The 22,046-nt window shown below is 54.9% G+C and overlaps 2 protein-coding genes across 5 annotated transcripts in view; both read right to left on the bottom strand.

The window, feature by feature from the left end:
- Nucleotides 1-2,708, bottom strand: part of TNNI1 (troponin I1, slow skeletal type) — a 28,996-nt gene extending 26,288 nt beyond the window's left edge. For all 4 annotated transcript variants that reach the window (XM_032422411.1, XM_032422408.1, XM_032422412.1 and 1 more), the window contains exon 1: nt 2,558-2,708. The gene's annotated coding sequence lies outside the window, so the exon portion shown is untranslated. The remainder of the gene's footprint in view (nt 1-2,557) is intronic.
- An 8,537-nt stretch (nt 2,709-11,245) lies between these two features.
- On the bottom strand, nt 11,246-18,188 carry PHLDA3 (pleckstrin homology like domain family A member 3). The gene is made up of 2 exons (XM_032422436.1): nt 17,646-18,188; nt 11,246-16,276 (listed from the first exon to the last, which is right to left on the bottom strand). The coding sequence occupies exon 1, from the start codon at nt 18,094-18,096 to the stop codon at nt 17,719-17,721; it is 378 nt and encodes a 125-aa protein (XP_032278327.1). The 5' UTR covers nt 18,097-18,188; the 3' UTR covers nt 11,246-16,276; nt 17,646-17,718.
- Between the last annotated feature and the right edge of the window lie 3,858 nt (nt 18,189-22,046).

Below are 22,046 nucleotides of genomic sequence, written 5' to 3'. Positions count from 1 at the left end.
AAAACACCAAGATCACTGCCGGCTGTGGATGAGTTCCAGTGAGTACCCCCCACAGATTAGAGCAGGAGGTGGGGGTGTGGGTGGGGCGGGGGGGGGAGTGGCTGCTCAGAAATTATGAAAGGAAAAAGAAAGAAAGGCAAGGGGAGGGGAGGGAAAGAACATTCCTAGATTCCCTTGTGGGTCTGGATGTCCTGAGCTTACTCTGCCATCGGCAAAATAGAGGCTGATATAGTCACAGACACACACACCAATGAGCAAATAAAAACAGGGCGCAACTTAACTTCAGAGAACGAAGTTGTATGAAAAGGGGATGTGAATCATAATATACGACATGGCTTGGATATGCAAAATACTTACATAGTCAAGAAATATGTAAATACTTTTAATTTAACTGAAACTTGAGATAGAACTAACTTGATTGCGAGGATGTGGGGGGGATGGGCAGGTGGGTGAGATGGAGGAGGGAGGCTTCGGTGTAGCTGTGGTATACTGAGTGTGTAGGAAGGTAACCGTGGGGACAGTGGGGCAGGTGACTCAGAGCCCACAGGGGCTGCAGGCAAAAGGGAGGTAGGAGAAGTGGGGTGATTTGGGTTAGCCACAGAAGAGAGGCGTCGCTCAGATATTCATCTCCCACTTGCTCTCAGCCAATTTCTTTGGGGACCTCAGTGCACTCATTCACAATAAAATGTCAATAACAAGGGGCACCTGGGTGGCTCAGTCGGTTAAGCCTCTGCCTTCGGCGCAGGGTCCTGGGTCCTGGGATCGAGCCCCGCATCGGGCTCCTTGCTCAGTGGGCAGCCTGCTTCTTCCTCTGCCTGCCACTCCCCCTGCTTGTGCTCTCTCTGTCTCTCTCTCTCTGACAAATAAATAAATAAAATCTTTAAAAAAAAACTTTTTTAAATGTCAATAACAAGGTCTGGCTCTTACCTCCCCCGGAGCATCGTGTTTTAATAGGGACAAGCCTGGTGGTGGAAAGCTGGTGGAATGAGCAGCTTTCTGACTTTAGCTAAATAACCGGGTGACCTTGACCTTGGACGTAGCTTCTCTGAACTTCAGGCTCGCCTATGAAATGGGAACAATGACATTGCCACCCCAGTATTGTTGTGAGAAGCAAATGAGGAAATGTCTGTGGAAAGTCTTTCAGAGTCATCAAGAGCAGTGTGGACCTTTTTATGACACCAAATGAATGAAATGTCACTGCTGGAAGTTCCGGGTCTGAGCCGCAAAGCCTGGCTGGTGATGCTTCTGTGTGTGCCCATGGAAGGATCCCACCTCGGGGCGGCCGACCCCACTAGGTCCAGGGGCTTCAGGGGATGGACACACGGACTCACACATCACAGAACAAGAACTATAAGAACTGCAGGGCCACACTGGACATATTCCAGCCTCAGAGCAGAGCCGTGAGGTAAGTACGGTTGATTCTCGTTACTCAGGGTTCTTAGGTTCTATCAAGCCACCCAAACACTGAATGTGCAAATACAGAACCACTGCTCCTGGGGAAATACGGAGTTAGGTTCCCGTGAGCCTCTGGTCACCACATTTTCATCAACCGATCAGTACAGAACCTTGTTGTATGTGTATTTCTGCTTGAAGACACCTTATTAATATATACTGTTGATTCATTAACAGCGAACTCTTGGCCAACAGCACTCTAACTCAGCCCCGCACAAAGCCTTTCTAAGACATGGATTTTCTCTGTGAGACACATCACAGGCTCCCTGTGCTTAGGAACACGGGACGGCATTTCAGCACTGTGCTTGGGGGCCACTGTAAACAGCGAAATTGCCAACAAAATGACAAAAATATGGCACTAAATAGACTGCAAAAGGAGTACTTGTCTACAGTATGAGAGCCAAAAGAGAAGGCAGAGCATCACCTTGCTCAACCTCAGCTGGGAACGTGTGCTTTGAACCACTCAAGTTGTTCACCACCCTGCACACGTCTGCAAACAACCGCTAAAGCGCCACAAGTATTGATTTGGGGGTTACTAATAACTGTTAGCAAGGAGGCTGATTTGCAAATACAGAATCCACCGATAATGAGGACTGACTATATCATTGTCCCCGGTTTACAAAGCAAGGAACAGACCCTCATCAGGGTGAAGAGCTGGCAGGCAGCCAGCAAGCGCAGAGCCCGGATTCAGACCCCCTGTGCTAGGCGTCCACACCCAGGATTTCAGCGCCCTTGTACACTGTTCTCCGGGCCAGGCTTTTCATTTCATAGATGAGGCCCTGAGCCCCAAAGCTGACTCACCTATGCTCACACAGGTGTGGGGGGAAGTTCGGGGGCTGAAGCCTGACCCTGGACCCACCGACTATCCCTTTTTCTCACAAGAGCACGCCTCTCTTTTTTTATTTTATTTATTTGAAAGAGCGAGCACAAGCAGGGGGAGCGGCAGAGGGAGAGGGAGAAGCAGACTCCCCGCGGAGCAGGGAGCCCAATGCGGGGCTCGATCCCAGGACCCTGGCATCATGACCTGAGCCAAAGGCAGACGTTTAACCGCTGATCCACCCAGGCGCCCCCAGAGCACCCCTCTCTTATGAAGTGCCTGACCCACCTGTGTTGTGCCTTCTTGCCGCCCAGAATCTCTCTCTCCTGCTCCACCCGGGGATCCTGGGACCTGGGTGGGGAGTGGTGAGCCGGGGCGGCCACCTGGAAGGTTTGACGCGGCTGCGGCGTGACAAGCACCGCGGGGACACCCGCACGTGTGCGTGCAGACTGGACCACCAGGGGGCGCCCCTGCCTCCCCGCGCCGCGCATTCCCCCGCCCCCAAAGCGCGCCCGGAGCGCCTCTGCAGCCCTAGTGGTCCTGGAAAGGGGAAAGGAACAATGGGGTAATTGATGCAAACGCGCCATGAAAGACAAATTGTTCAGATGAAGCGCATTCCGGGCTCCTGCCAAAGGCTCTGGGTGTGTGGAATTTCAAGGAGAAGCTGAGTAGATTTGGGCTGTGCGGCCGGACCCCGTGCCTCCCTTCCTGGAATGCTGCAGGCTTGGCCTGGGTTCCCAGGGCCCTGCGGGCTGGGGGGAGGGCAATGCAAGGGAATGGAAAAGGTGGACTGGTGAACTGGCTGACAGGAGCCTGCCTCCCTCTTCTCAGATGGCCTCCGGTCTCCTGAATCCGCTTAGCCTTGAATAGACTCTTCACCCCTCGCCTCCTCACCCCACTCCCCATCCTGGCAGGAATCCAGGAGCTTCCTCTTATGCCTTTTCTCCCTGGGTGGCCTCGGCTAAAGCTTCCACCTCTTCGAACTTCTGTTTTCTCCTCTATAAAATGGGACAAAGCATCCCTTCCATTCACATCCCACAGGGGTGTCGTGTGGATCAAATGAGAAAGGTCTGGAAACCTCAGCATGTCTGTTCCACTCCTCAAGCTCCACTAGAAGCTGCCCTGGGCAGCCAATACCGAAAGCCAGAGCATTCTACCCAGCCCCACCCTGGCGCCCTGAAGACCTCCAGGTGACCCCAGTCCCAGCGCTGGCCCTTACTGTGAGCTCCAGGCCTCCTCCCACCCCAGGATCTAAACTTCCGACCACCCCCCAGGGCCAGGGAGGGTGGAGCAGGATCTGGACAGGAGGCCTGCACAAGGGCTCCTTGTCCTGCTGGGCAGGCTGGCACCCGCCTGTCCTATCCCCCGAGGAGGTGGCTCTCTGGGACTATTGTCTTTCTGTTGAGACTTGGGGGCGGGGGCAATCAGAGTCCATCAGGGCGGGGCCAGAGTGTCCAGGCTCACAGCCCAGCCCACTTCTGGAGTGCTAGGTTTTAATGCCTCCCTCCCAGCCCGCAGTGGCCTACACTTCTGCCAGGATTTGTTCTGAGCAGGCAGGCATACTGTTAATCACAATGCCTCTGCCCCAGGCCCCTTTCTCCTCCTGAAAAACCTCACTTCCCCGTCCTCTATCTTCACAGCCTCCATCCCATCCTTGTTCCTTGCTGTCTTTCTGACATGAATTATTCATAATTCATACACTGCACCTAGCAGAGTCCTGGCCCACATTTAGCATTCAATAAAATGCTATTATTGCCCAGCCACCACCCTCAGTCACCCAGCGTAGGATCTAAGACTACCTAACCTTTATCCGGGGCCTCATATTCCAGTTTTTGCTTGCTGTCTCTCCTGCTGGCCCTGCTTTCCCCACACACACACACCCCTCTGGTGCCTACAGCATTTCCTTGCTCCCCCCTGGCCAGTTCTCAGCCCCACCAACCTGGGTTCTGATCCCAGCCCCGACATCACACAATCACTGGGCGATTTTGAACAAATTCCTAAACGTCTCTGCATTCTCATTTCTTTATCCACGAGTGAGAAGGATCATCTCTGCTCCAGGCAGTGGGGAAGATGAAATAAGATAGTAGTTATGAAAACCCCATGAAATTTTATTACCAGCACATACCAGCAGAGAGATTATTACTATCGAGAACCTGCTAATGGATGGCCTCCCCACCCTCCTGCAGATAAGGCTGTCCGCTTCCAGCCTCTGTGAGACTCTAATAATCATCCCTAAGGTGTGTGATTTCCTAACTTTATGAAACATCTTCACACCCTTCGAACCATTGCAACTTTCCCAAATGAATCCAATGTCAGAAGACGCAGAGAGGGAGAATAATTCTGGACAGCTTTATTCAGCATTATTCAGGCCATTTATAAGAATTTATTATCAGCCAAAGATAAACAAAGTCCCTACTCCCTAGACACATACAGTCTGGCGAGGAGAAAGCTAAGTAAACAGATTCCAGCAGCCGCGCCCTGGGGGGCCAATATGAGTATTTCCAGCTGGTCCTGGTTCATCCCAGAGCCCTGGACAGTTCAGTGTTGAACAAAGACCTTCTGGAGGCTAGGAGGCTCCTGTGCCCCAGGCACCCCCCTTCCTGCTGTGGTCAGCAGCAGCCACCCCAGGGGGTAAGCAGACCTTGCCCCTTCCCGGCTCCTGGTTGGATGGGCAGTTTTCAGCACCGCAGTGAACAAGACTGGGGCCATTGGTCAGCACTACACACAGGAGCAGAAGCTCAGGCCCAGGGAGTGGTCAGCAGGCCTGGAAAGGGTTAAGTCCACAGGATGTGCCTGGGACCCAGCTGTTTCCCGTGGGTGGGTGGGGGATTTACAGCCTCCCCCACTATGGGGCTACCAAGCTGGAGCTGGGGAAAGATGCTGCTCTCAGGAGAGAAAAGGAAGAGTCCCCGCTCTGAAGCCAGACTCCCCTGTCATGCGGCCAGGGCCTCCCACGCAGGCGCCAGCAGAGGGGAGGGCCAGGAAAGGGGAACCAAGGGATCCAGGAGAAGGCAGGGCTGGACTCCCTCCATACCAGGATGGGCAAAGGCAGAGCTGGCCCTGTCTGTCCTGGGCCTCCCTTCATTCGGGGATGGGGGTTAGTGGCCAAGAAGTTGGTCTGGAAGTTCAGACTCCAGCCTTCAGTTTTCAGATGAGAATATGATGTTGGGCTGCTCTATGCCTCAGTTTCTCTCCTGGGCACACCCTCCAGGGTAGGCTTGGTAATGGCCCCCAAATGTGCATATTCTAATCCCTGGAACCTCTGAGTGTTTTCTCATATGGCAAAGACATTGCAAATGTGGTTACGTTAAGGATCTTAAGATGGGGAGATTATTCAGGACTATCCAGGCAGGCTGTAAATGTTATGACAAGTGTCTTTATAAGAGGGAGGCACATAGAGATTACAGACAGAAGAGAAGAGGGCAGTGTGACCACGGAAGCAGAGAGTGGAGTGATGCTGCCACAAGCCAAGGAAAACCTGGAGCCACCAGAAGCTGGGAGAGGCCAGGAACCCGTTCTTCCCCAGAGCCTCCAGAGCGAGCACGGCCTGCCAATACCCTGGTTTCAGCCTGGTATCGGCCCAAGACTGACTTTGGACTTTTGGCCTCCAGAACTGTGAAAGAATAAATTTCTGTGGTGTTAAGCCACCAAGTTTATGGTAGATTATTATAGCAGGAAGCTATTGGTTGTGCTCTCCTGGCCTGGTGGAATGAGGTGAGTAGGTGCCTGGTCTGGCTCCTTGCAAAGTAGCTCTTTTTTAGGTTGTGTTGGGGAATTTCTTTCTTTTTTAAGATTTTATTTATTTATTTGACAGAGATAGCGGGAGCCGGAACACAAGTAGGGGGAGTGGGAGAGGGAGGAGCAGACTCCCCGCAGAGCAGGGAGCCCAATGTAGGGCTCAATCCCAGGACCCTGGGATCATGACCTGAGCCGAAGGCAGATACTTAACGACTTAGCCACCCAGGCACCCCGATTGGGGAATTTCTTTTTCTAGGAGTTCATTTTCCCTGTCATTGGGATAGCACTTTAATTGGCCAAAGGACATCATTCCAGCCTGGAAACATTCTCGAATGTCCTGAGGTAGGAAGGTAGGATGTCCTGTGCTCAGTAGGCCAGCTAGAGATGGTGCATTGTCCAAGTGGGTCCCCACTCTTCCTCACTCCCCATTCTCAGCTTTCCAGTGATTCATGTGGCCTCCAAAACCACTGGACTGAGCCCTGAGCATCTTCTCTGTTCACCCAGCACCCTCCTACAGCCCAGAGCATTCTAGTGTTGTCTACTGCTCAGTAATCTTGGGATGACCTGACCCCATTTCTGAAAAAGCAAACCATCAAATCTGGGGAGAGGTGGGGAGGTAAGGAGGGATAGAGATTTTAGAATCTCCATCACTCAGCAAACATTTATTGAACTCTGACTGTGTGCCAGGCACAGGGCCAGGCCCCAGAGATAAAAGGTAAAGAGCATGTGGTCCCTACCTAGAGAGGGAGACAAGTAAACCAATGTTATTCCAGTAAGAGTGTGTGCAGGGCACTGATGAATGTGAGCAGATGCGTGGCACCTGGCCCTGACTGGGGTATGAGGAGAATCATGGGAAATCTTCCTCAAGAAGACATCTGTATTATTTATCCATTGCTATGCAACAAATTAGCACAGACTAAGTGGCATAAAACAACACACATTTCTCATCTCGTAATTTCTACAGGTCAGGAACCTGGAAATGCCTGGCCGGGCCCCCTGCTTCAGGGCCTTTCACAAGGCAGAAATCGGGAGCCCAGCCAGGAACAGGGTCCCCTTGGAAGGCTTGGCTGGGGAAGGGCCTGCTTCCAAACTCACACGGTTGTTGGTGGGATTCAGTTTCTTTGGGGCTCTTGGCCAGAAGCCACCTCAGTTCCGAGCACATGAGCCTTTCCCACGTGGCAGTTTGCTTCAGCAAGCGAGCAAGGGAGAGGGTCAGAATGCAAAAGATGGAGATCACAATCCCAGGTAGCCACCTCACAGAAGGGACGCCCTATCTAATTCTATTCATTAGGAACAAAGTCACTAGGCCAATCTGCTCTCAAGGGGAGGGGTTTATACAAGAGCAGCCAGGAGGTGGAGACCACTGGGGGCCTTTTTAGGGTCTGCCTGGCACCAGGACTCCCACACTGGGTCTCAAAGGTACAGCAGGGACCGGCTCGGTCACGGCAGGAACAAAGGCCCAAGAAAAGCATGGAGCTCTCTTGGAAAGACCAGAGCAGGGCTGCCATGTGACGAGCACGCCAAGGGAATCCACAACTACCTGCAAACAGTCCAGGTATTTACGTTGCACTGCACGCTCGCTGACCTTGTCTTCTTGGCCTTGACCAATTTGTTGGCATATTATTCCTGGACGGACGGAATGAACACCGAGACCCAGACAGTAAGAGCGTGGCCAGAGACCAAGTGCCCCATGTGGGCTCCCTTCTCCAGGGACTCTTCTGATAAGGGTGGGATCAGAGAAAGTAAAATCACAAGGCAAGCTAAGATCTGAGGAAGACACAGGAAATGGAGAAACAAGATGGCCCTTGGCTGCCAGATGGCACTCCCCAGGACTGTGGCAGCTGAAGCTACGTGGGTATATATGAGATTGCAGGGTGTGTGTGTGTGTGTGTGTGTAACACCATTCAGCAGGTTCTGCTCAATAAACCTCCAACAGGCTGCCGGCGGCCAGGACAGCAGCCCTGAGCTCTTGATGACTGTCAGAGGTCATTGAGCATCATTTCCTTGGCCTGGCGACGTCAGAATCACCATGGGTGGGGTGAGGGGCTGACTGAAAATACTGATTCCTGGGCTCTAGCTCTAGGGGGTCAGATTTAGTGAGCTGCAGGTAGGGCCAGGGTTCTGTGCTTTTAGCAAACACCCAGGAAGTTCTGACCATCTGCTGGATTTAGAACCTACTGACTTACTTTGACTCCTTTGTTCTACAAGTGAGGAAAACAAGGCCCACAGCTTGCCCAGGGTCACAGGGCCAGGTATTGGCCCAGTTGGAAGAGGGACCCAGAGTGCTGCCTCCTAGGCCCAGTCTATCAGCATTCCTACAGAGAGCCGCTTAGAGGTCCCCTCAGTGCATTCCACCTGACTACATACCCACCTAATGTCTTCCGGGCTCTTTTTATTGGAAGTGTGCCAGGAGATGGCCCTGAGAGGCAGTGAGCCCCCAACATAGTACCCACAGACACACACGGGCACACGTACATAACCACTCACACACAACTTCCCATTTGCTCTCTCCACACTCTTTATGCGCACCTGCTACAGACCAGCCACTGGCCTGAGGATCCAGCAGTGAGCACAGTAAGGAAATGCAGGGCCTTGCCCTCCTGCACTTTCCCATCTAGGACAGTGAATCCGAGGGCTGCATGAAGCAGCCAGGCTTCGCCCAGGCTCAGAAGCAGCTGACCAAAGGAACAAGTGATTGGCTGCTGAGGTGGGGTGCACCTCTCACCAAACCGTGCAGGTAGACCTCGTGGCTGTGGATCTGGGAATCAGGAGGCACTGGGCAAAGCGAGGTGGACCCAGGTCTCCCTGCATGTCCCAGGCATCCCTCGTCTTAGCATTACTTTTTACATTGCAAGTATCTCAGGCCAGCAGTGGGTGCTGACAGCAAAGAGGACTTGTGGGCTAGCTGAGAGGAGCCCCCAGGTAGCCAGTAGAGGCCAAGGAGAAAGAGCTGAGAGGCTGTCCCCTCCCTAAACTCCTAAGTGGCCCAGATGCATACAGGCCGCAGCCTGCAACAGAATGACCAGCTAGGAACATTTGTCTATCTAATTTCAGACTGGGTGTTCACTCAGGGACCATGGCTCAACCTTGCAGAGGATGCTTTACTTCCCCGGGCCTTAGATTTACCATCTTATCTAGCAGGAAATATTCCAAGCTTTTCCTGTTTTGATAATACAAGATCACACCTGAAGATTCCTTGAGAGCCAGAGCGCTGGAAAGAAACACAGAGGGTGATGGTAAATATTCCAGGATTGAAAGGTGAAGATGGTGGGGAGTGGAGCTTCCAGAGACCTTGCCGGGGGAGGGTTATGTTTTGTTCTGCTGGAGAAATAAACTATTCTGGGCTGGACCCTCAAGATGGACCACCCAGATTGTGAGAAACAGCCATTGGGCGTATGTGTTTTGGAAGTGGGGCAAGCACAGAGTCTCAAGTCTCTCTTGGCACAAATAGGCAAAAGCTCCAAACTGCAGCCCTGACCACCGCAGTCAAGTATAATTAATAGACGCTGTCGGCATTTTAGAGTTGCTTTTTGAGCGCAGTTTGTTTACCTCTGCTGTCTGGGTAAGCATGGAGGCTCAACCCCTTTGCAACGGGGAGTCAGCCAAGGGCTCCCCGGGGCTGGCCTGGGCCAGACTCCCATGTTCTCCTCCTGGCGTGGTGTGCGACATGCTCTGTGAACTCAGACAAGTTGTGCAACTCGCCCTCTCCTTCCTGGCAGGGGAAGGGGCATTTCTGTGTGTGAAGGGCTCTGAGCCACTGGAGTGGAGCCCGGTTAGCGGTGCTGGTGAAGATAATGATAGTGCAGCGCATTCGGACGACAAAGGAATCTTGCTGGAGCATCACCTGCTCTCTCCATCCTCACTTCTAACCAGGAAGTTCCAACACCAGGAGGCACCGGGATGTCGCGAGAACCTCGTGGGTCCCGGAGTTGGGAGGCCCGAGTCTGCACCTGCCGCCGACTTCTCACGTCTCTGAATGTCAGTTTCATGGGCTGGAAGATGGACACTTATCCCGAAGGGATGTAAGTCTAGCCCAGTTTAGGCCGCGGTCCGTGGAAGTTAGGGGTGGGTATCAGGTAAAAGCACAGGCAAGCATTGCCAGTTTAAGTTGTTCATTACAGGCAGCTTTCTAAATGGGGGTTAGGCAGAGCAAGGTCAAGGGGAGGATTATCACACTACTGTAGTAACAAACGCTTACTGTGCATTATCTCTGTGCCTTATCTACTTTACAGGCTTTCCCTCAATTAATTCTCACCATGATCCTAGGGAGTAGGCTATTATCCTTCCCGTTTTAACGGGGTGCCAAATAACACTGCTAATGAGAGACCCAGCAGGGATTCACACTCAGATCTGTGATTAGAGCATAAGTGTTTTTCACTGCTACCTGAATGCCTCCACGTGGATGACATGAGTTCCCGCCCCACAGTGGGCATTTACCAACTAGTCACTGTCTCCTCATTGGCTCCCATCTTTCCCTTGCATTCCCACCGTGGCTCTTAGGCCTCATTGCTTCCAAACTGATTTCCCCGCTCCCAGGGTCTCCCTTCCCCAAGACCACCACCAACACCCATTCTCAAACCCAGGGCTCACCACACCAACCCTGCTCTCCAGGGTGGACCCAGCCATTCCACTTTAGGAAAGCTAATTTGACTTCAAAGTAATAAGTGGAAAGAAAGAAAGAAAAAGAAAAGAAACAACCAGAGACACAGAGGTTTAGATATGCCAACATTTATTACCACCTTGTATATAATAGAAAAAAAATACATGACCCCATGTGTGAAAAATAATCACATAACATATCATATGTAATAATTATATATCACATATCTCTTTGCATAGAAATAAATGTAGAGGGAAATACACCAAAATGTTAACAAAGATTATCTCTGCCAGATAGAAACATGAAAGGTGATATTTGTTTTCTTCTTCATAATGAGCTGTCCTTTCACATTTTTCTTCAATGAACACATTTTTGTAATAAAAATAAAAGGGTGTGTATGTGTTAAGAACAGAAGCCTTGTGGCACCTGGGTGGCCCAGTCGTTAAGCATCTGCCTTTGGCTCAGGTCACGATCCCAGGGTTGTGAGATCGAGCCTCAAGTCAGGCTCCCTGCTCAGCGGGGGGCCTGCTTCTCCCTCTGTGGTGCACCCCCCCCCCCCCCCCCCCCCTCGGGCTCTCTCTCTCTCAAATAAATAAAATCTTAAAAAAAAAAAAAAAAAGAACAAAAGCCTTGTGACAGACTCCCGCTGCCAATGAAAGAAGCTCAGACCCCCCGCCGGTCAATAGGCTCTGAGTCGGCCCGCCTCCTCTGTGCTCAGTTCTTGGACCTCCAGGTTCTGTGCAAACCTACTTGTGTTTCCTGTGCCACCCTACATTGTCCAGCCTGGCACCTGTGCACAGGTCATTTCTACCCCTGGAAGGCCTTGCCTCCCCTCCTCTCTCTGATAGAACTCTATCCTCCATCCCAAGGACCACCTGCATCCCCCGCCCACCCGTCACAGCTCTGTCCCCACCTGACAGTCCCCTCCCTTCCCTTGCTGCCTTCTCTGTTTCGATGATCTTCGGAGACTGGACAGGCCTCTGTACTTAACAGGTGCTTAACAAAGGGCCAGGCTGAGATGAATTGAATTACATTGAGGTTGGGGGCCGGTAGAAGCAGAGATGATTGAAGAGCCCCCAAAGACACCTGGCTCTCCTTCCTCCCTGCAGCTAGGGGCCCGGTGTCCCCTCCAAGGACAGCAGAAACCTCCGCTCCTGCCTGAGTCCAGGCTGCTGATGCCCCTGGGCCATCGCACCGCTGCTCCAGGTTTGGACTCTTCCATGGCCCCACTGGAGGGCAGAGCTGTGGGCAGAGCTGACGGGTGAGCTAAGAGGGTGGGAGCGGCCGTGCTTCCCGTCCCTGAGGCAGGGCATAGGGTGCCCCACTGTCCCAAGTTGCCCAGGACTGAGGGGTTTCTTGGGGCACAGAGCTTTCTGTGCTTAAACTTGGAGAGTCCCAGGCAAACTGGAATGATTGGTTGCCCTAGCTGGGTGTGAGCCCTGCCTGTGGGCCTCTGGGACCGGACCTGCTGCCACACGGGGTCACATCTACTGAGCCGACAGCCCTGCTCTCTGCAGCATGGTATGCAGGATGGGGCAGCCCTATACCCAGATCATGAGACAAACAGCATTTTGGGCCAACACAGGACCAGCACTCAGCCTGGAAAACTATGTGTTCCCTCAGAGTTCTCACTGTACCTTCCCACTCTGGGTCTCTCCATTCTTCCAGACTAGTCCTGCCCCAGGACGCCTCCTCCCAACCCACAGGACACCTCCCCATGTCCTTTCCTATAGTGAGACCCACCACTGTTTCAAGGACTGGCTGCGGTCAGCTCCTCCACACCCCAGCCCTAAGACGGACTCCCCACTCCTCTGGGCTTAGCTCCTTTCTCCCAGCTCCTGAGCATCTTTCTCCCAGTGACACTGTGGGTTCATTCCTCCATTCCTTCATTCACTCATCCAGTGAGAATTAATCCTCTGGTGCTGGGTTAAGAGAACATGCTAGAGTCCCACTGACCTGGCTGAATCCTGGCTCCGCCACTTAAGAGTGGCTGTGTGATTCTGAACAAATCACTTCACCTCTCTGGGCCTCAGTTTCTTAATGGAAAACATGGGAGTTCTAAGAATTAACAGCGACCTCACAGCATTGCTGGAGCATTACATGATTCAATAATTGAACAGTTCTTGGATCAATGCTTGGCACAGAGTAAGCTCGATCTACCCTTTGCCATTAAGAAACTGCTGTGTGTGTACCAGATACTTTGAGGGAGCAGGAATATGCAGATGACAGGTGCTGACGGTCTAGTCGACAGGCAGACAAGGAAGCCAACTGCCACGCAGGGTGACTAATGGAAGAGCTATGGCCACACAGAGGAGAGAACGGTTACTCAGCCTGGACTGGAGGCAGAACTGGGGAGGCTCCTCCGAGGTGGTGAGCCAACAATGCAAAAATGTGCCGAAGGAGGGGGGTGCGAAGGCCCGGGAGTGCGGGGCGGCCTTTGCCGGCCTGGAATGGGGGTGGCGGCATGCAGGGGCCCCGTGTGTGCAGACTGTGCGGGCAGGCATGAGAAAGAGCCCTGATTGAGGAGAGGGCATGTCCAAGGAGCCTGGACTTCCTCCATGGCAGTGGGGAAGCCCCTGGAGGTTTTAAGCAGGAGAATGGATTGCATTCTGGACAGAACACGCTGGGGGACCATGGCCCGCAGACTAGAGCAGAGACTGGAGGAGGCCAAGCCGGGGCTCACCGAGCCGCCGAGCAGCAGCATGGCGCACAGCAAAACACAGTCTGACCAGGGCCCTCGGGCCCCTGGTCCTGGTAGGATACCTGCCCACGGCACCTATGCATCCCCAGCTTCTGGGCAGGGCCAGATTTCAGAGCTGCACGCCCTAAGGCCCCATAGATCTACCCCCACTCCCTCCCGCAGCACCGCCTGACTGTGGCTTCCAATTCTGGCCCCTCACGCTGGCCTTCCTTCTCACCCTTGGAACAGGCTCACTCTTGCCAAAGCCTCAGCCCCAGCCTCAGCTCACCCTGACCTGAGCAAGCCCATCCCCTTCGCCCCTGTCTCCCCGCCCCTAGCCTCAGAGGCCTCCCAGTTGCTGGGCCGGGACTTGCCCTTTCTCATTTTCCCATCCATGACTCACGCATCAGGCGGGGGTGAGGCCAGGGGGAGAGAAGGCAGCAGGCTCTCCCTGGCCTTACAGCGTCCTCAGGCCCCACTGAGCGGTTTTTCCATTTCATGCATGTCTGCTGGCACTGTCAGGGCCTGTTTGTGCCCCCGAAGAGGCCTTGACCCTACTCTGCGGTCCAGCCAAGCATTCCTAGGGTGAAGGCCTATGCTCCATTTTTAGAATTCGGAGTTGCCGGACCAGTGAAGACACCCCTGAATTCATGAAGCAGGGTGTCTCCCTCCACAGCAGAGAGACAACGCTCCCCAGAGGTCACAGATCCTTAAAAAAACTAAATTCAGCATGTGAGCCCCCAGTCTCTGTGCTGCGAGTTCTTGGAGCCTTCAGGAAGCTACAGGACTTTTACAAATGGGAGGGAGTGTTCTTTCCCATGGCAACAACCACCATCTCTATTAATGTATATTGAGGACCTACTACATTCTAGGGTCTGTGTGAAGGGTTCTAATCGCAGCACGTCCTTCAGAGGGGCTGGGACTCTCCTAGCAAGGGGAGAAACCGAAGCTGGGTTTGGGCAGGAACCAAAGCATAGTTGGAACCGACAGGGCTGGGTTCCAGAAAAGCAGGGAGCGCCAGAACCCGGAGTCGGCCTCCTCCTCCACCTCGTGTGCCCCCTACCCTTGACAGCCCAGGCTGGCTGCGCCCCCATTGCCCTTTGCCAAGCTCCCAGAATGATCCTGGAAACTCCCCTGAGGCCGACCCAGTGCTGGGCGCAGGGGGAAGAGCCCAACTACAGGCACCAACTGGCATTTTATCTCCGCACCGGACTCTGGGCTCCTCGGGGCAGGTTTCAGATTGTTCCTCAACCCGGGATCTGCAGTGCCAAGCACAGGGCCTGGCCTATAAGAGGCATTTAGTACAAGTTTGGGTTGCCTTGCATCCCACTCCCATCTGCTCCCATTCTCCCACTTCGGAGGGCCTGGATACCTCTTTTCTTCCTTCATGTCTGAGTCCCCACCATTGGTCACCTTTCGGGCTCAATTGGAAGAGCAAGGATTCTATTTTAGAGGTCGTCTTACTGGATGGAGAAGCTAACCCTTTCCCATTCTCCTGGCTCCATCAAGGAAGGGGTGGCAGACACCATCTTCTCACCATCCCTCCCCCCCAACCCCTTATAAGCCTGGGCATTTTCCCCAGCCCATGGCAGACATCACCAATCGATCACAGCATGCTGGGGAGCCCAGATCTTTCTCAGCCCTGGTCAGGGTTGGCATGGAAGATGATGCTTCTTTGCCACACTGGGATTAAGCTATTCATGAGACGGGTATAAAGCCTAATGAGGTAATAACTGAGATATTTGTAAAAAAATTTCTCGGTAATTTTAATTTAGATTCTAGAGTAGGCCACTGCTTTGCCACAGGGACGGCCAGACGTGGTGGACCACAGAGGAAGGGAGGGCAGCCTAAACTGCCGGCCACAACATGGAAAGATCTCGAGGGCTACCCGATTAATAGTTTCTGAATAACTCAGGCAGCTAGTTCTCTGTACTTGAGGTTCTCATGTGCTGAAATTATTCCTCCTAAACCGCCCCACGAGGAGTACTTACTGCACATATTGTACGAATGTATAAAGCCTGAGTGTATAAATGACAGGGAGACAAGCTCTGTCCAGAACGCTGAGCCAGCTCCCAGGATGGCAGGGGTGGCACGGCCTTCTGGAGAAGATCGCCAGAGGCCGAGTTGGCCCGTATAACATCCCTCAGTCCTGACGGTTCCTCCTTCCTAGGACCACTGAGGTCATGCCTCCTGGGGTTGCCATGTCTCCCCCTCCCTAGGCTGGAGATTTCTGAATGGGCTGTGGAATGGGAAAGCGGGGGTGGGAGAGGGAACTTCCAAGCACTGGGGTCTTTGTGGGCAAAGAATTCCACTCGGCAAACAGTGTGGTCACTGCCCTTTGTAGGGCATCTTCATTTTGGGATAGGCATGAAATGGTAATGGTCAAACCCCCACCCCACCCCCACCACCTCCAGGCCTAGCACCACAGTGGGGGGAAGATGGGCAGGAGGTGGGGGAAGAAGTGTGCAAAGAGAAGGCCTGGATGGGTGGGGGTCCCAGAAGGACCTAAGCAGCAGGAGACCCCCACGCGTGGGCCTCAGGGCTGGTCAGCTCCCTCCCACCCAGGTGAGTCCAGAGGTGATGCCAGGGCGGTTCCCCCTCTGGGTACCAGGCTGGCCTCCCGAGTCCTGAGGCGCTGGCTGGGCACCCCACGGGGAAATGTCCTCCTCCAGGCGTGACACCAAGCTGGGGACTACCAGCAGTCTGCAGGACGGATGACAGGGCCGCTGGGGAGAGGATGCTTTGATGCCCGCGCTCCATCGTGAGATACAAGTCAGGCCTGTGGCTACAAAGCCCTGAGCTGGGAATGTCCTGAGAGTCTCAGAGTGTCCAGAGGCTGAATCTTCATCCTCAGCCCCACGTGGCCTTCTGCCCTCCGCCCTGGGCCCTGTCCATTCCTTCAGCTCCAACGCCTCCGCCACAGGACCACAGCTTCTGCCTGGACGCAGGGAGCAGAGTCATGCCCCATGAGCCAAAAGGGGCAGGAGAGCTGGCAAGAAAGAACAGCAGTGAGGGCGGGGCAGACCCCAGGAGAGTAAGTATCCACCATGAGCTGTTTCACACCAGGGCTTCCCAACCTTCTCCACAGCAGGGGAAAGCAGAAAATAGTATGTGTGCCACACACCGTGATCCACACCTGCTTCCTCCTAGCCCCCCTGAGGCCCGAGGGACCAAGAGGGGTCAGTTCTCAATACAGCACGTCTGCCTTCAGCCCAAGCTCTCAGCTAACCCTCACTACAGTCAGCAGGAGGGCCAAAGGGGTAGATGGCACCAGATGGGGCTCCCAGGCGCCCTGGGACTCTATTTGTTAAGGTGGGGAAGCTGGAGGGCTGGAGGCTGAGGCAGTGTGGGAGATGGTAGTGAGGGCCAGGGGGGTATGGGTGTCCACCCGAGAAATGAAAACCTGAGTGGTATAAATCCTTCCCCGGTCCCGCTCCTAGTTCCCACGGAGAGGGAGGGGCATCTGGGGAAGAGGGCACAGGGCTGGGAGCCAGAGTTTCTAGGTTCTATTCCTGGTCCCTCCCCTGGGCCTTCCTGACCACAAATCCGCCCCTCACCCCCTGCCCTACTGCTCAAGGAGGATTAAGACCTCACAAATAACAAATCCTGACCCCATCCTGCACCCGTTCCCCCCCCACACACCCCAGGTGCCCACTCCCTTCTCCAGCCTCTTCTCCTCTGGCCCAGCTGGGCACTAGCTGGCACTCAGGGGCAGGTGGGCAGGCCCACTCCCCCTTGGCATCGGTGGCCCACTCTCCAACACCTCTGGTCTGCCAGCAGCTTGGCCCTAGGACCCAATACCCACTGTCAAGAATGGGTAGTGGAGTCCTGGCCCAGCCTAGTCAGACCCTCCCCCTGAGGCCCCACCTTGGGAGCTGGGTTCTGTGCTCAACCCCTAATGATTCTGCTAACTGAAGGAGGCTACCTTTCTGCCCCAATTCCACGCTCAAACTCTTCTATGTAGACTGTTGATCCTAGCACAAGGAGGGGCAAACCTCAGTTCATCCCACCCCTGGCTCTCCCCAGCTCCCTGAAAGCCGTGGTGGGGAAAGCCTCAAGGGAATATTCAGGCCAGCCTCCCTCCACCGGAGCCAGGGCAGAAGCAACCTGATAGGGAGGCCCATCCCTCCTATCTTCCTCTCTGCCACCTGGGTCACATAGGACCCTCCTGCCTGAAAGCCGGAGGGCAATGTCCAGCTCTTGGGCCCCCTTGCTCAGACTCCTAAGCTCCTACTCTTTGTTGGCCCCAGCATGGTTCAGCTTTGAAGTGGAATGCTGGTGGGAGTCCCTCATTTTCTCCGTAAGGGCAAGAGAAGGGAGAGAGGAGAGAAAGAGGGTTCAGTCCCCAAGGGGCTTACCTGACTTGACATCTGGGACCCACGTGGTGGGGAGGGTGCGCAGCATGAAGGTAAGATGGTAAGCCGGGGGGGTTTAGGACACGAGGGTCCCAGCCCCGAGGCTCTGCCTGGCCCGCACTGTCTGGATGGCCTGCTGGTTCTTGAACTTGACCAGGCCCAGGGTGATCTGGGCGTTCCAGCCAGGATCCTCGAGGGGGCAGCGGAAGTCGATCTCGCCGCCGCCCTCGGTCACCAGCGTGAAGTAGATGTGGCGCCCGGTGCTCTCCACGCATTCCACGGCCTTGATGCGGGCGAAGCTGAGCTCCTTGGGCCGGCCGCCCGTGCCCTTGGCCTCGAAGAGCTGCAGCCCGCGCTCGGTGAGCACACAGCGCTTCCGCTTCCACAGCTGCAGCAGCCCGCCGCTGCGCTTCTCCAGCACGCCCTCCTTGAGCACCGTCGCCGCCGCCGTCATGGGCGCCCCGAGGTCCCGGGCAGGCTGTAGGCTGCGGTGGGCGCGGCGCCCTTCCCCGCTCGGCCGCGCCGGATTCTGCCGCCCGGGGCCGGCTGGCCGCGCGCCCTGCCACCTGCGCCCCGACTGCCCCGTGCGCCCGCCGCGCAGTCCTCCGGCCACCGCCGCCCGCTCGCCGCCCGCAGCCCCCGCTCCGGCCCTCCTCCGCGCCGCTCCCGGCCGCCACTGCCCGGTGCCCGCCGCGGCTTTCCGGCCCGAGAGCCCGGCTGCGCACTGGCTCCGCGCTCGCCCGCTCGCTCCGCTGGGCTCTGCCTGCGCGCTGGGCGGCAGCTCGAGGGATGTGCCCTTACATGTTCCGCCGCTCGCCTCCTGCGCCGCCCGCCGCGCATTCCTGCCCCGGCCGGCCCTCCCCTCCGCGCAGCGCACCCGCCGGGGCAGGGCTGCGGGGGGCGGGGCCGCGGCGGGGGCTCGGTCACGCACTGGAGGCGCTGGGCGCCGGGCGGGGACGGCTGGTACCGGCAGGGGGGCTGCTTACCCAACAGCCCAAGCCTCGTGGCCTGCCGTCTGCCGCTCCTTGGAACCACAGCTCCTCCAGGCCTTGGACACAGGGGACGATCGTGGGGGAGGCGGGAGACAGGGAGCGTCTCCTAGATGAGAGGGTCGCTGCTTGTAAGAGGGGGTGGGCTTGCTCTGCGGTCGCGCGGTGCACCGGCTGGGACTTGCAGAGTGGGCTCCAGACATCTGCTGGCTGCTTCCCGGGCCGGGGGTGTCCTGCCCCCGCAGCCCGTGCCCCCTCTCCTAGCTTGGCCAGCTCCCCCTTGGCATTGTGCAAATCAGAAAAACGAGGACGACCCTGAGGTGGGGCGTGGGGGTAGGAATCAAGCCTGTATTGGGTTCCTTCCCCTTCTCGGCAGGGAAAAAGAGAGGCTGCCCGGCTGTCTCTGCTGGGGCGACCCCCCCCTCCCTACCCGAATCCCCAGTTCGGGGAGCCGCGTAGAGAAAAGCCAAGGCGAGGGGCGCCTGGGTGGCTCAGTCCGTGAAGCGTCTGCCTTTGGCTCAGGTCATCATCTTGGGCTCCCAGCTCAGCGGGGTACCTGCTTCTTCTCCCTCTGCCGTTCCCCCTCCCCCACCCCACTTGTATTCTCTGGCTTTCTCTATCTCCCTGTCAAATAAATAAGTAAAATCTTTAAAAAAAAAAAAAAAAGGCCAAGGCGAACTGAGCAGAGAGGAACCTTGAGGTCACTCAACCTCCCTGTGGAGGCACAGGGGGGACCCCATTGTGGTCTGGAGAGGTCACTTCCTGCAGTCTTCTTCGTAGCACACGCTTGGAGGGACGGGTCGCTCAGCCCACGTGGACCGGCCCAGGAATTAGCTGCAGGTTCGCCGGCCCAACCCTGTTTGTCGCAGCCCCTCTGGCAGATTCTACCAACCTCCCTCCGCGCCACCTACGACAACGTACTTCCCCGGATGGGAGCTGAAGGGGGATGGGGAGGGAGAAGGCTTCCCTCCCTTTTTTGGCCTAAAGGGCTTTGTGTTAAGATGAAAGCTCTGCAGTGTTGGGTTCAAACCTCAACCCTTCCTCCCGGACCGTGGTGTCCCCGCCCACCTTGGGCTGCGGCATTATCCTTCCATTTCCTCGTCTGTCCATTCTCCGTTCATGGAGCTCTGATGAATAAGTTAGATAATATTTGTGAAAGGCCCAGGTCAGGGCCTGGCAACTCTCAGAGTCTCAATAAATGTCATTCCTCCCCTTCTCCCACTTGCATGGCCTTCAGAAGAGGATGGGGACCCTAAGATTAGGCCAGGCACAGGAAGGTGACTCTTCTAGGTCCTGATCCTGCCCCATCTTGGTCAGCTCCTCCAGGTCCCCCAGTTCCCTCAGGGCCTCTTCACTGCCATGTTAATAATAGAGTATTATGGGAATAATAATAGGTAGTAATGATAGTAATAAGACCTCTTTGTCCCCACAGCCTGTTTCCCTCCTCCTGCCCATTGATGTAGAACCTAGGCACAAGGAGGGTCCAGGGGAGAGAGGAGAGGTGCCCCAAGTCAGGAAGTGGGGAAGCAGCTGTCAAGTTTCCTACCACGACTCCTCAGCCTGTGTGCTGTAGGAGCCCCCCCCCCCCCCAACACACAGGAAGCGAACTGCCTAACCCATGGAATACCCCTCCAGGAGAGGAAGTGGCCAGCACCATGAAAGAAGAGAAGCAGCCAAGATAGATTTCTCTTGAGGCCCAGAGGACAGCATTTGAGAAAGCTCAAGGTACCCACAGCTCTGTCTTGGGGACCCCCAACGTCTCAGCCTATCTTCCAGCCATGCCCTCCCATAGCTTCTCTCTCTCCCCCCTCCCACTCCACCTCCTCCATAGGAATCTCCTGAGTGCGCCAATCTGGCCCAGTCCTGCCATGATCCAAAACTCTACCCTTGAGGAGACAGGGCGCTAGACCAGGCTACTAACTCTGCCCCTAACTTTGTTCTATCTCTATCACTTCAACTTCTCCCCGCACTGAGTCTGGGACTCACTGACTGTCTCTCCAGTTCCAGGTTAATTCACAAAAGCACAGGCATTTAGAGGTTACAGAGCCCTCTCGTGTTTTTTATTCTCACAACAGACTGGTATTGTTATTATTATTGTGCTCATTTTCCTGATGAGAAAAGTGAGCTCAGAAAGGTCAAGCAACCTAGATGAGGTCATACAGCTCTGTAAATGACAAAGCTGGGAAGAGAATGTGTGGTAGCTAAGAAGGTCCAGGATCTTGTATTGATACCCAGGGTTCTTTTTTTTTTTTTTTTTTAAGATTTTATTTATTTATGGGGCGCCTGGGTGGCTCAGTCGTTAAGCGTCTGCCTTCGGCTCAGGTCGTGATCCCAGGATCCTGGGATCGAGCCCCACATTGGGCTCCCTGCTCCACAGGAGGCCTGCTTCTCCCTCTCCCACTCCCCCTGCTTGTGTGCCCTCTCTCGCTGTCTCTCTCTCTGTCAAATAAATAAAATCTTAAAAAAAAAGATTTTATTTATTTATAAATAAATAAGGAGGGATAGAGGGAGCACGAGCAGTGCAGGGGGGAGGGGGGCAAAGCTGAGGTGAGCAGAGAGCCTGACTTGGGGCTCAATCCCAGGACCCTGGGATCATGACCTGAGCCGAAGGCAGATGCTTAATCTACTGAGCCACGCAGGTGCCCCTCACAGGGTTCTTTTTACACAAGATCCAGCCACCCACACTTTCCTCTTCAGCTTACTGGGTAGAGTGGTACCAAGTTTTTGGACACAGGAGGAAGGGCAAAAAAGACAGGAATGTTGGATAGCAAGATTGAGTGCGTAAAGAGGAGGCCATAGGAAGAACTTCAGTAGGGTATACTCTATTGCTGGAAAGGTCTTTACCAACTAAACATCCAGTTCCCAACACGACCTCTCCCGAGTGTCCTGCGTAGGCCCTACTGGGAGTCCTATCCTCCAGTCTCTTCACCTCCTGGAATAAGGGGAGGTGACTCACTCTAAATTTTTCCCCAGAATTGACATCCTGCCTGGTAGCCCCATCTGGGAGAGGCTTGGGCCCCAGTAATCCAACTTGGTCCAGCAGAAGGATCAATAAGCATTGTAAAGCCAAGGGAGCAGTGTCGGGGCCAGTGGGGGCTGGTGGGAGGCTGGTGACCTGCCCGCACCCCTTTGATATAGAGTCTTTTGCTCCCTTCCTGCCAGGGTATCCCTGCACTGCCCCTGGGAATGGGAGCTCTAAGTTAGCCTTCCCGGGGCACTCAGCTGGGGGCAGTGCTGGGCCCTGGAGATACTTAATTCTTACGGACTTGTTGACTACATGGGACTGCTGGGCTCCCTGCTCCGCAGGAGGCCTGCTTCTCCCTCTCCCACTCCCCCTGCTTGTGTTCCCTCTCGCTGTCTCTCTCTCTGTCAAATAAATAAAATCTTTTAAAAAAAAAGATTTTATTTATTTATA

Source organism: Phoca vitulina, unplaced genomic scaffold, assembly GCF_004348235.1.
Source record: "Phoca vitulina isolate PV1807 unplaced genomic scaffold, GSC_HSeal_1.0 scaffold26, whole genome shotgun sequence".
In the NCBI taxonomy this organism is placed as follows: domain Eukaryota; kingdom Metazoa; phylum Chordata; class Mammalia; order Carnivora; family Phocidae; genus Phoca; species Phoca vitulina.
Note: the sequence above shows the minus strand (reverse complement) of the source record. Positions and strands in the feature narration are given on the sequence as shown.